Source organism: Falco biarmicus, chromosome 1, assembly GCF_023638135.1.
Source record: "Falco biarmicus isolate bFalBia1 chromosome 1, bFalBia1.pri, whole genome shotgun sequence".
NCBI classification, from domain to species: domain Eukaryota; kingdom Metazoa; phylum Chordata; class Aves; order Falconiformes; family Falconidae; genus Falco; species Falco biarmicus.
In genome coordinates, this window is record NC_079288.1 from 21,335,606 (window position 1) to 21,349,446 (window position 13,841).

General features: G+C 48.8%; 1 protein-coding gene across 2 annotated transcripts in view; it reads left to right on the forward strand.

Moving 5' to 3' along the window:
- The window catches only part of AP2B1 (adaptor related protein complex 2 subunit beta 1), an 80,580-nt gene extending 67,439 nt beyond the window's left edge, over positions 1-13,141 (forward strand). For both annotated transcript variants that reach the window (XM_056328828.1, XM_056328912.1), the window contains 4 exons: positions 2,227-2,311; positions 3,038-3,124; positions 11,409-11,563; positions 12,639-13,141. In XM_056328828.1, coding sequence (XP_056184803.1) covers positions 2,227-2,311; positions 3,038-3,124; positions 11,409-11,563; positions 12,639-12,713 — 402 coding nt within the window. In that variant the 3' untranslated portion in view covers positions 12,714-13,141. The remainder of the gene's footprint in view (positions 1-2,226; positions 2,312-3,037; positions 3,125-11,408; positions 11,564-12,638) is intronic.
- The last annotated feature ends 700 nt before the right edge of the window (positions 13,142-13,841 follow it).

Here is a 13,841-nt window from a genome sequence, read left to right on the forward strand (position 1 = left end):
TAGCTACAAAAGCCAAGTAATCTCTGTTGTTCTAGGGCAAGGCAATTAATGATTGAATCGGAGCTGGAAAAGATCTTAGGTCACGCAGTGTAGTCCCTGGTACACTTTATTGTTTTTCTACAGTTCCTCTTATTGAGAGCATTGTCAAGGCCAATTTTAAACACTCTAAGCACTGGAGCATCTGTCTTCCTCAGGAGAATTTTGTGCTCCTTAATAATTCTCACTGTCGAGTTTTCCCAGACATTCAGCCTAAATTTTCCCTCTTCTAGCTCATCTCCATGACTTATATCTAAGCGTAGCATCTGGAATGGCTGCCCTGCTGTCCCTCCCCCAGCTCTCCCCTCCCAGGCTCAGAGGTGTGTTTTTTGGCTACTCACCCAGTCTGTTTAGTCACGTTTTTCAGAGGTGAATCACTTGAGTCCATCCATCAATCTGCTTTTACCCCTCTGGCTTTGGTGCCTCTAGCTTAAACACTAGATGCTCCAGCTCATGAGTATGATGCCAGCAACTGAAGCACGTAACAGCTCCCTATTACAGAGGACCGTTTCCATTTATATTTTTTTTCTAGGTTGCACCATCATTTACATGGTTTTAGTGGGCTTTAAACTAATCCCTTCTTAAGCTGGTTGGCACTGTGGGAATTATATATAAGCTGCTGCCTTTAGTGATGGCTGAAAGTAGAAACTCTACTAACTGTCACATCTGCCTGTCTGCTGTTCTTTGCACTTCTGGGACATTCCCAATTGCTGGAAGAGTTCATTTGGGAGCTTGCTCCTACCGCTTGTCCTCTGGCTTGCATGCATGTCTAACCAGCTGACTTATGTTTGAATTCTCTGGTTTATTCCCCTCCCTGCTCTATCTGCAGCTGTTTTTACCAACATTTGGGGATGTCTTTCTAAACCTGCCACTATGGGACAACAGGTTTTTCTCAGTAGGACACTAATATACGTAATTATTCATGTGCGTGGAGTTTGTCTTGGTGTAAATCTTTGTAGCAGCAAATTTATTTCTTTGCTTGGCCTTTAGCATGATCTGGTTTGTGTTTCAGCTGGGTGACAAATTGGAGAACCCCTTCCAGGATTTTTCAAAGGAATTAGGAGCTCCAGTGGTTCCTGAATTTCAGGGCTCCTCACATAACCTCAATTCTGGGTCTCTCTTACAGGCTAAATTTCCTTTGTTGCAAGCAATGGCAGGTGCCTGCTGAACTGTGCTCCTGTGACAGGCTATCACTATGTGGGATGATGCGGGGAGCGCGTGAGAGGCATAGAAATAAAGCCCAGAGCTACCTTGCTGTGTGCTATATTATGACAGTGCACTTTCTCAGACCTCCAGTTTGCTCCTGCTGTACCATAAACGCTCAGCCTGGGGAAAACCTAAACGGAGATTGCTCTCTGTGTTAGCAGAGATTAGTCGGTAATGTGGCAAGCATGTGTGATAAAAGGCAGGCAGTCCAGTGCATCTCCTTGGCTGGTGGAGTTTAATGACACTGAGAATTAAGTCTTTTGTCAAGTGATTTTTTTTTTTTTTTTTTTTTTTTTTTTACCAGCCCTGATTGCCCTGTAGCAGGGCATTCTTCTTCCAGAGATTGGCCCCCAGCACGTTTTCACTATCTAACTTTCACTAAGGTAAAGGGAGGAGAGTTGGGAGATGCTGCGAGGAAGGTGCAGGCAGCAGACCTGCTTCAGGCTCTCTGGAAAATGTCTGGGCTGAGACAGGACTAATCAAGGAGGCAAAAAATAAAGAAATGGGGGTGAAAATAAAGAGTACACAGGGGTCTGGAGCTGGGGAATTACAAGAGATGGCAGAGGTGGGTGATGAAGAAGCTCACGTGCAGTATGACAGACGTGATAGTAGCTGTGTGCAGCCAAGGGGTATGAACATACCTCAGAGGTAGAAGAAGCGAGGAGAGGGAGAGGCTGAACAAGAGCAGAAAAAAGCAAGGATGCTGGCTGTGACCCCATCAGTGCAGATGGCTCTGAAGTGGTGAGATGCTCACAGAAGACTGAGCAGCTTTTAGTGAAAATGGAGTGAGCACAGAGGGGTGGGACTGATCCTTGCCTGAAATTACCCAGAAGCTCGATAACATCTTTCCCGGTAGTTTCACATTCAGGGCTGGCCTCTGCTTGGAGAGAGCGCTCCAGCGATGAGACTGTGCGAAATCTTGGGATCCCTTTGGACTTTCAGCTGACAGAGATGCTTTAACTCCCCCTGTTTCTTCTGTAACAGGTGGCTGTGAAAAACAACATTGATGTCTTTTACTTCAGCTGCCTAATTCCTCTCAACGTGCTTTTCGTAGAGGATGGCAAAATGGGTGAGTGCTTTTCGGTCTGTGGTCAGCCTCCTTCAGCCAGACTGTGCTGCTGGGTGCAGTTGTCCCACAGCTGTGATCCACGTGTGCTTGGCCATGACCTTCATGCCACTGCATCTCAGCAGCCTCAGCTGATCTGGTTTGGTAGCCTGTCCTCGTTGTCCTGCAGCTCCAGTAGTTACCAGAACCCAAGTCCTCTGCTCTAATTCTCCCTGCCGGAAAAGGGATGGATCTGTTTGTTTTGAAGCTGATTTTTTGGGGGTTTGGTTTTGGTTTGGGGTTTGATGGCTTTTTTTGAGGGTCTCATTCACTCAAATGGGTCTAGGATTTACCCCCATACAGCTTTTGCTGTAATTCATGTATTCCTGGTCACCTTTATTAAATTGTTGTTTGAATTGGCTGGGAAGTTGCTTGAAAAGCAGCTTTCACTAATATAATCCTAAATGCGTGGATCTCATTCCTTCTTGTCAAATCCTGCCTGTTCTTGATTTGTAAACACTTTATATGGTAAAAGCTGTCTCTGGTTTGGGGGTTCCAAAAATCCATCAAAGCTTTGCTGCTTTTATGGTGAGGCTGAGTGTGTTATAGGAGCAAATCCTGGATCTGTCCACGACAGGGAAAAATATGACCAAAAGCTCTTCTGTGTGTCTGTCTTGTAATGTTCTGCAATGAATTAATGGTACAGTCCTTTGAGGATCCAGGAGTGCTGATTGTCTTTCTCGTTTCTAGAGCGCCAGGTCTTCCTTGCAACATGGAAGGATATTCCAAATGAAAATGAGCTTCAGTTCCAGATTAAAGACTGTCACCTGAATGCTGGTGAGTAGCTTAATTTAGCTGAATTCTACCACGCTGAGAGCAGTTTTGGTGTATGGTCACTAGACATCACCTTATTAACAGCGTTGTCTATGGCTAGTGGATAGATGGGCGTTGGAACAGAACAGCCTTGGCTTATGAATAGAATCGCCTTGGATCCTAGGGCTTGTTTCAGTCAAAAACTTTAGCTGGGTCCCCATAAAAGCACATTTAAAATCCCAGATCATAGATTTTACCTGTCTGTTTCTTCCTCTTATTCTGGACCTTGCATTTTTGTTTTCTTTTTTTATGCTTTGCTTCCCTGCAAAGCTGCTCTCTTTTAAATAGGGCCGAATACAGTGCTGGGGCCGTTCAGCAATCCTGTCCTGCTACTGTGTGTTTCAGGCAAGGTGTTCCAGCCCTGACTTTAACCTCCTGCATAAACCTGGGCCAGTCACTTCACCTTTCAGCACCTGCTTTCTTCTTTCTGTTGTGAAAGAGTAACCCTACACACGCTAGAAAGTGTTTTGACATCTATGGAGGCCAAATCATTTGAGGAGAGTTTTGGTCCGCTGCTGTTAGCTAATATACTGATGCATTTTGATCATACTCTGTCCCGTTCAGCTCTGTGGTTTAGCTGTCTAGTTGTCTCTGCGAGCATCCTACTTGTATGTATGACCTTACTACTGCTGAAGGATGAGGGAGTGTATAAAAGTGGAATGGGGCCAGCATAGCAGCTTTGCTCCTGTTCAAGAGGTTCTGGACAGGAGCCAAGTGATTCTACCAAAAGCTGCTATGTTTCACTGAGGAAAAAAAGTGTCTCTATTGATTACAAAGCCTCTAACCTTTTTTATTCTCCCATGTCTGCTATTACACAATGAACACCCTCTTGCTTCAATTGCAGACAGAAACCGTGTCTCTCTTTGTGCTCATAATTATTACTATTTTGGAATATAAAAGATGGAGCACACAAGAGGGAAAAAAATAGCAGCTCTTGGACCTTATGACTTGATTTCACTGTGGGGTTTCAAGTGAGAACAACCTCTGCGCCTCCCCTTGTCCTCCCTTTGCTCCCGGCCGAGCTTGGCATAGCCTCTCCCCCTGCACTGCAGTGCTGCTGCCGGGAATGCTGCCTGCCCCAGCCGTGCCCTAACCGCGCCATCCAGGGCTCTTTGGGTCTCAAATCAGAAATGCTGGTAACGCCTCACGTGTGGTGCTGGGGTGCTGTGGTGCTGGCTAGCAGGGGGTGTAGCTGGGAGGGAGAGTTTGGGGGTGCGTGGCTGGGAAGATGAGCACCAGCAGTGTTGCAGCCTGGCCTGTGTTGCCTTCTCCCTCTGCAAGAAAATGTTAGAAAATGTGGAGTGATGGGCATTACTCCCTATTCCAGGAGGGTTTACCAGCTCAGGACCCGGCTGCTTGCCCAGACCTGCCGCAGTTGGTGGTACTCGGTAGAGAAGACATTACAACTCACAGGGGGAGCATGGGGGATGCTGGGTGGTTTCTCTGCAGTGGTATCCACAGCCATTGCCAGGGCTCAGGTGGGAAGAGGCTTGTCTCAGCACTTCAGCAAGAGCCCTGGACGCAGTGCCTCTCCCAGGCACTGTCCATCACTCGGGATGCTCGGGGGCGTGCAGGATCTGTCAGGCTCTTTGGCTTATGTACGGGAGAAAGTGGGTCATGTCTCATAAACAGATTTCAAACACTTCCATCCGCTTGAAGCTTCTGCGTTTGTATTTCTGCTGCCGACACCTCCTCCCTCTTGCAACTATATCGGCCGTTTCCTTCCCTGACCACCTGGGCTTCGGCACAGAGCAGGCCAATAGCTTGCAGAAGGGAAAACTAGGGAAATCTTGCGTGCTCATCTTAGTCTCTTGTATTTTAACTACCAATACAACCCTGACTCAGTCTGCTGCTCACCTTGAATTCATCTAAGTAGTAACCTCCTCCAGTACAGACCATCCTAAGAGCATCAAGTTTTACCTGTAGAAGGGTCAGCCATACTCCAGACCATGTGGGAGAGTTGGGCTTCCTCAGGGATGGAGACTTCTCGCAGCATGGCAAGTAGCTGGTGATGCACACCAGGGCAGAGGAGAAATAAGCTGGGTGAGCTCTGTGACAGCTGAATCCATCTTGCTACTGGTTTATACCAGAGCAAGGCTGGGTGTCTAGCCATGTGCCGCAGTAGGGCAATAGTTTCTCAGGATTTCCAATCTTGATCATTTAAATCTAGTGAAAAAAGCCTTGTTTTAAGACACCTCCTTTCTTCCAAGAATAGCAGCTCTGGGTATATTATCTTTAGGAACTTGATGGTGCATATTCAAAAGACTTTCTTGTAGGAGATGCCTAACCAGAATAAAGCTCGTGACTTGGGCTGTCAGTGGTTCTATTGTTCACCAATGAAATACCACTGCGTGCAGCTCTCCTATCACTGCATAAAATAAGGTATGCAACAGCTGCCGTGGCAGAGCTGTGCAGAACAAAGTCTGCAGATTTCCACAGCTCCTAACTAAATCTTAGGAGACGCTGGGTTTTTGCGACCCTTCAGCACAGGCGAAAAGCTTCTAAGCACTGCTAGCTCCCCAGAGGTGTGCAGCTGCCACATAAATTGTTATCCTTCCTCTTGCATCCCCTCGGATAAGTAATTCACACCTAGCGTGAGCCCACCCACTTGGTGGCGAGCTGCCGTTGAGGCTTGGGGACGCACCACACCATTCATGCTTTGCTCTAACCGATTCCGGCCCAGTGACGTGAATTTAGCTGTGAGCTAAAAATACCTCTGCTCCCAGCTGATGTACCCTAATCGCAGCACCACCAGCCACTTAAACGGAGCTGCGTGGCTGCAGCAGGCGTCGGACAGCTGGAGCAGAGCGTGCCCAATGGTGCGTGGCTGCTGCTGGGCAGAGGGCTGGTCAGAAGTGTGGTCCCTGCACCCTCTGTGCCTGGCTTTTCTGCTCCTAGCTGCAAAGAGGCTTCACTTTCCTGAGCGCTCAGATCTGGGCTGTTGCTGCGCCGGGTGAGAAGTGGGGCTGAAGTTACGTGTGGAGATGCAGGAGGCCCTACCAAGCAGCTAAACAGGGCATGCTGATTTTCTTCAGTGAAGAAACTGAAAATTGAATTTCTTTTGCTTTAAACCAAAGTGAAATGGGCTTGGAACAGAGGTTTTTAGGGGGCTGGGATTTTATCTGTCAAGAAAGCAGCTTGCGCATTTCTTGTACATCCAGGGCTGGCTGGCTGTCACCATGCAACAGTCACCTTATGGCACCTCCTGTGAATACTGCAGGCTTTTCCCCAAGTTTTTTCTTTTGTTCCTTCAAACAAAAAGGAGATAAACGCAGTCCATCAGTGGAGATGCTTCTGTGCGAATCTGTGCGCCCAGGCTTTTGTAGGTAAAAGATCCATCTTGTGCCCACAAGACAAGCCAAATAGGATTGACTCGAGCTTTGATGTTTTGTGATGGAGATGGCAGAAAAATCTCCTGTCCCTGGCAGCTCACCCCATAATAGGGCATGGAAGAACCAGAAAATCTTGGCTGCTGCAGGTAGCCCACAGCACTGCAAGCTGAACCTAGGATGAGGTGCCAGGCTGTGGGATGAGGAGCAGGTACCCTTAAAACAGTCAGCACTGCCACTCTCGTCCCTGTCTCCAGCATCTTTGTTTCCAAAAAAAAGCAAGTCCTGGACCCTTCGAAGGTATTCCCACAGTTCCCAGTGACTCAGAGATGAGTGCTTAATTCTGGATGAGGGATGTGGGGTTCAGGTTTCCAGCAGTGAGAGCTGGCACTGGCCTGAAGCTGTCCTTCAGGGCTGGAGCTGTGTGGCTGTGAGGGAGCGAGTCTCTCTGGAGTTGTGTCATGGGGCCAAGGTGTGCTCAGTGTGCTGCACATCCTAAATTCATTAGAGCTGTTTTCGTGCATCTCCCTCTAAGGCAGGGGTGAGGATTGTTCCATAGAGAAAACCATAGTCAGAAATAAAACTGCTAAGGAAAACACAAGGTCATGGTTATACCCCAGCATTCTCATCTCTTATGAATCCAGTGCTTGACTGAGTTTGGGTTTCTTTAATGAAAACATAAAAATCTAGTGCATGAAAATAGATTCCTAGACTGTTATATCTCAAGTGATCTGGGTGCTGTTGGTGCAACTATACCGACTTGAGGTTTCCCTTGCAACTGAGCAATTGCTAAAGCTGTTTGCCTTGTTTACACTGTTTTTTCCACATGTGAAGTTTGATTAAATTTTAAAGGACCACTACGTTAAGCTAAGATGCAAATCAGAGTAGCTAAGTGTTTTTCTGTTTTTAAGTTCTGCTTAGCCAAACCCACAGAGTGAAAGAAGACAAGCTGATGTGCACGCAGAGATCGAATGCCTTTAAACTGGAGGCAATTAGTTGCTGTGCTGTTCAGCAGCTCTAGGAACTTTGGTTTTGCTTGTGAATTACTGGTCTGCAGTTTGGTGTGAAACAGCAGCCGTAGTGTTTGGAGTTGAATGTGGCTTTATTGGTATGCAGTGGTCACTTCGGTTTTCCTCCCCTGAGTAAATTGCTAATGCTGGAACAAAGGGAAATTGGATTTTCTTGCTGGAACAACCCGAGGGACAATCATACGCAAGCTTCCCAGGTGTGTTTTTTTCTGTATGTGCAAATCTGGTAACCTGATCATTTAATAAATTATAGAACTCGTGCATATGACATGTCTTGGAAATGAATGTACTGTCATAATATTGGCCAAAGTGCCTCCCCACTGGATCAGAATCTGCAGATGTGTTTGGTATTTGAATGCAGTTCTTGGCTGGGTGCTCAGAGCCGTTCAGGTGTTGCTAGCAATGGCATGGGGATGTTTTTGGCTACTACAGTATAAAATATAGTCATTTAAATTTTACTTCCTGATATCTAATGCTTGTTGCAAAATGCCACGAAGGCCCAAGTTCAAAAACTATGTATAGTCAATGTTGATTCTGAGTTGCTAATGAACTTTGTGGAAACTCCTGTTGTCGTCTTGGCTGGTTGAGTTTGGAAGTGAAGGTCTTAAGCTGGACAGGTAGATTTAATCATGTCCTTTGCTTTACCCAGAAGGAGAGTGCTGTTGAAGAATTAGGCTACTTCAGTGCAAGGCAGAAAACCTTGTCCAGCTGTTCTTCCCTGCATGCCTGTGTTTCCATGAGTCCTATTTAGTTGTTGGACTGAGGTAGGGTAAAGAGTTCTGTTTAAAAAGAAAAAAAACCCCAAAACCGGGAAAACAGACAAAAAAACGAAACAACCCTGAAAGATGAACTGATGTCAGCAGCTTCCCTGCCCTCGGTGATGTATCCTTACATTGTGCTTGAGGAGAGTTTTGAGAATAAGCACTGAGCCAAAAGAAAAAGCCCTGCGGAAAGTTGCTTAGTAAGGTCAGATGTAGACCGTGCCGTCTTGTAGAAGGACTTGTGTGGCTCCGGTTTGCAGAGTCGCCAGACCCCATGTGCAGGGAGACGTTGCGCCCAGGCAGCACAGCTCTGCCCTCCTGCCTGTGCTGAGCACTAACCAGGGCTTCGGTGCGTGCTGAGCTCTCACTCAGAAACCAGCAGCTCCGTTCAGAGCTGAGCTCAGTTCTCTGCTACCAGCAAATATGTGACTTTTAAAATATTTTTTAAAATTTTTTTAAAAGGCTGTGCTGTCACATGGCATTAGCGGTCCTGCCTTCAGCCAGACACAGCCTGGCACTGTTGCTTAGCAACTCTGCTCGATCTCCAAAATCCAAAATCTTGACATTCCGGAGCACAGGAGGGATGGGAGCTGCTGCTGGGTGGGAGAGTGGGTAGGCTTTCAACAGTCCCCAAATCTGGGCCAGGAGAGGGGCCAGGAGGAGTCAGGCAAGCCAAGCATCAGCACTCCAGCCTGCTCACGATGGCTCTGGGTGTTAGGCTGAGACAGGGTGCGTGTTGGTCTGGTTTCTTGCACTCTTTAGAGGGTAACTGAGGTCAGGCAGGGGGGCAGAAAACAGGTGTTCCTAGGAGTTGCCTGCCTGTTTCCCTCCCTGTATCCCCCTACACGCAGGTTCAGCTTGGAAATCCTGCCCCCCAGCAGAGGCAGTGGCTGTTGAAATTGCAAGAGGTACCATTGCACAGTTGCAGGCTTTGGCGTAAGAGCAGCTGCTCTGCAGCCCCGTCTTACCCTCTGTGGCCCCAAAGCACAGCTCCCCGGGCAGCAGGAGTGCTCCCCTCCTCTGCCCTCACACTGTGAGGGGATAGCAGCCCCCCCAGCTGCCAGAATCACAGCTTCCCACCTGCAGCCTTGCTTCTGACCCTGCACCCACGCTCCCGGGGGAATGCCTTTGCTCTGACAGCATCCCCCAGTGGAGGGGGTCTTGCTGGAGCAAGTCTTGCCAGCAGTTCCACTTCTAGGATACACGTCCAAAAGGGGCTTCAGACCACAGCCAGCAAAATCAATGTCCCTTGCGAAGAAGGATGCGCTCCATGAGCCAGTGCTTGTGTTGAACACCGTGCCTTCGCAAAGCCCCACAGGCTGCTCATGCTGGCCGGGGGGGCACAAGGAGATGGGAGTTTGGGCTCCATCCCTAGCGGGTGATGTCTCTCCCAGCCATGCTCCCTGCGAGCAGGGGACTGCTCGGCATTGCCTGTTTCCCTATAATCTGGGTGAGTTTGTTGTAGAGAGGAGGAGTAGAGGTGGGAGGAGGAGACAGAGGGAATGAGGGTTTTTAAGCGAAGGATCTCATTAGTTACTTATATCTGCCAGTTTCCATAGTAACTGGGGAAGAGAGGAAACCTAAATCTGAGTGTGTCTGGGTATCTGGATGCCTGAACCCTCCTCGACCTGCACACAGCCGCTCTGGAGCCTGGGAAGCAAAGGGGCTCAGCCCAGCAGCGGGCGAAGGGTCTGTGCTGCCCTTAGAGCTGCTCCGCTGCTCGGACTATCAACGCTGCCCCGGGGAGAGGCAGCGGGTGCAAGTCTCTCCATCCGTGTGTGGATTTGTGGGGCCCTTTCTTTCCTGCTTCTACCATTCCCTGGTGCGTGAACAGACTCTGCTGTCCCCTCTCTCATCCCTGTGCACCAGCACAGACTTGCATCCGTTCTCAAATCTAGCACTGACGCCAGCAGATCCTGGTGTTTGGAGCTGCAGGGATGGATTAGAGCTGCATGGTTGCTTTGTGCTGCTTCTCTGCTGCTGCCCTGCTCCTCACCCTCCTTGAAATGGCTACCATGTTACCAGCCTCTTGGCTTTGGGTGCAAATTGCTTTAAGGCCACTTCTCTCCCTTGCTTTCTGTCAGAAGCGTCCAACCTGCTGCTGATGGCTCAGCGCAGACAGGGTGTTCCACCCCGCCCTTGGCAGAGCTTGAACAAATTGTATTTCTCCTGTTGGGCACCAGGAATGGGATTTGCCATTGATGCTTATCAGGTGTGCAGTCCTCCTCCCTGAGCCTTCCACCCAGTGTGTGAACGTGCCCCTTTTACTGGCATCCACAGACTGAGGTTTGCTCTGCTCTGTACTGTGCTGAGAAACCCCTTGGCATCCAGAGGCTGCTGGTGTGGGTCTTTGTGTTCTGCCTATTTGCCTCTGTTCTTGTTTCTTTGAAAGGTCCTTTAGAAATAACCCGTGTCATGGTTATACCTGTACAGGTCTCCAGGTGAAATCGCACATCTTCTGCAAGTGTTGAGGTCGTACAGTGTGTTAAAACTGTATCACAGCCCTATGATGTCTACAGACAGATATCGGTGGCTTTTTACCCTTTCAAGTGATTGCTATTTTTTTTAAAAAAAAAAAAAAGGAAAGTATTTTTACTTGTTTGTAGGACATTAGTTTAGCCAGTAGTGTCTGTGCGTGAGAGGTGGGAGAAGCAGGCGGGAGCTGTCATGGTTGGGATGGGACCTCAGAACCAGGGACCCAAACGAGCCTCAGGCACTGATCTGTGTTCTTCACTACCTTCATCTTTCACCTGCCTACCCGTTAACCTGCCTGGGGCTTGTTGGGGGTTGTAGATAAAGCAGAGTCCTCTTACCCTCTGAGCTGCAGACTTTCGCCATGGTAAAGGCAATAAGTCCTGTACAACCCAGAGCAGGGAGCAGTAAGTGAAAGCCCTGCAAGATGGGCAGGTACTTCAGAAGGGATCACAGCCTGAAAGGAATGGGGTGGGTCCATGAAGCAAATTGGGTATTTTTCCTTGTGTCATGTCTGCTCCTGTCGCCAGGGAAAGCTCTGGGACAGAAGTCAGCGTTTCTTTGTGCACTTGCATCTTGGGAACGCTCCTCTGGGCTCTTCTGTCTCTGCAGATGATGAATGTGAATTAACAGATGTGTTTGTCTTCTCTCTCTGAAGACACAGTCTCCAGCAAACTGCAGAACAACAACGTCTACACCATTGCCAAGAGGAACGTGGAGGGCCAGGACATGCTCTACCAGTCTCTGAAACTCACCAATGGCATCTGGATCTTGGCCGAGCTTCGCATTCAGCCGGGGAACCCGAACTACACGGTGAGGTGTCAGGCTGTGCAGGGCACATGGTGCAGGTCGGGATCCTTCTAACTCTCCTTGCATTCCCCACTTTGCCTAATATGCTTGTTTTGAGGGAGATCCGTTAATTTGACTGAGGGGTTAGGAATGCCCACTGAACTAGAAAAAAAAGTGAGAAACAACAGAATTACGCTGCTCTGTTACCAGTGAGCTGGGATAATGCCTGCTCAGCAACGAGCAGTTACTTGCCAAGGTTACCCAGAGATAAAGCCAAGAGACATTAGCGAGAAAACATTGCCAGGATGCCCTTCCCCCTCTTATAAACAAGGAGAAATTTATGCCCTGCCGCGTTCCTGCAGCGGAGACCGGCTGTCTGGATGTCAGAGGCTCTCTGGCCTTGTGCTGGCATCAGGCTATGGCTGGTGGGAAGGTGCGCTCTGTTCTGCATCATGGGCTCCTGTAGCTATTCTCTTTGACTTTGCTCCCCTTCTGCGGACCTGCGTGTCTGAGCAGCCCTGGTAGTGGAGGATTTATCTCCTGTTGGAAGCTGTTCCAGGAGTTTCAAGAAAAATCCATGGTCTGGGGACCTGCGGGGTGAAAGTGAACGCTGGAAAGGGATTTAAAGTGTTTGCATAAGGGTTGATGCCACAAGCCTGGTCTCAGCCTGATCCTCGCTTTAGAGAGGTGACAGCCAAATTTGTGTCCATTAGGATTGAGCAGAAAAATCATTAAAGATCCCAGGTTTATGCTGTGGTTTTACAACACGAGGGCAAGTCAGTCCCTTGTCCCAGCATCTGGGGCATGTCCCTTTCCTTTGTGCTTGCAAGGCACCTACATTTGTTAAGGAATTTGAGAACCCCACAGTGGGAGCTTGCTTTGATGTACCTCCTCCTGCTTGTAGCAAGCTCTGAAAAGGCAGTTTGGTGATGAAGAGTGCAGTACCCAGCAGAAATATTCTGGGTGACTGTCATCAGCCATGTCCGTGACCTGTCCAAGCCATGCTGTAGGTCAGGCGTTTCCAGTTGCCTTCGTGGAGAGGGTAGAAAGCTCCTGCCTGCCTTTGCACCAGCGCTAACCTCTCCTCTCCTCTCTGCAGCTCTCCCTGAAATGCCGAGCTCCCGAAGTGTCCCAGTACATCTACCAGGCCTACGATGCCATCTTGAAAAACTAACAGGAGATCAGCCTGTGCCTCACCCTGCAGAAGGAGGGGGGAGAAAGGGGTCCCCAGACCCTCCTTCACCACTAGCGTGGGGAAAAGCACTCTTAACTGGAAGCAGCTGTATTCATGTCTAGGATTTCAGTCAAAGGCACTGATTAAACAAGGTAGCAATTAGTATCCACGTGCTAATGATGATAGGGAACAAACCCCTTTGATATTTTTAGCATCCATGGAGTTTGTAACCACTGCTTCGACTACTTCCATGTCCCCCTCACTCGTTGTCAATTCTTGTGGGCTTCTCCATTTTGTGCCAATGTTCAGTGTTTTCTAAATGGCTTTAGGCGTAGTTACGATTTTGTATAATACTGCTCATTGGGAAAAAAAAAAGCGAAAACCACATGTTGGCTCATTAAAACAAGGCAAAAGTGTCGAAAACGTAACACTGCACTTTATTTTATATTTTTATACATTTTTTTTGAGTTTTTCTATTGTAATTGGCTTAAAGGGAAGGCGATTCCAAGGAAGTATTGGGAGCCCTGCAGGGACATTGGGCTCTAGCAGAGTGAGCATGGCCTTGGGGGACTAGGAGCAGAGCCATCAGTTCGGTCCGTGGAGGAGGATGGAGCCCTAAAGAGAGGGAGTTTTTTATTACACTTGTGCTGGCAGACTCAGCTCTGCTTTTGATGGTGTGTTTTCACTCCAGCCATCTCCCTGGCTCATTAGCTGCTGATTTGAGAAGTGAGGCCGCTTTTGATAACAGGACAGCGGTGGATGAAACAAAGGGAATGAGCCCACTCCTAGAGCAAAAGGCTCTTGCCAGAGCTCCAGGTATGGTCTCTGCATCCTCACCCATCCACAGCCCCTCTTCTTGTTCTTTCCATGCCTGCTCTGGCCAAACTGCCTTCTCGGCCGTCCCCTGAGCTGTGCCACCTTCACCCAGCGCTGCGCTAACCCCTGGCCATCCCCCAGGCTCATGGTGGTAAATCTAAACTGCTTCCCTGCCAGGGCTGCCGGCATCAGCTGTGCCCCTAGGGAAGAGGGGCTGCTACTGGCAGTGTCCTGGGGTGTCACGGGGAGCGGAGTGGCCCTCCCTGGTCCCCTGCTGTCCCTTAAAACCCAGGCTGTGGCATGAGGGGAGAC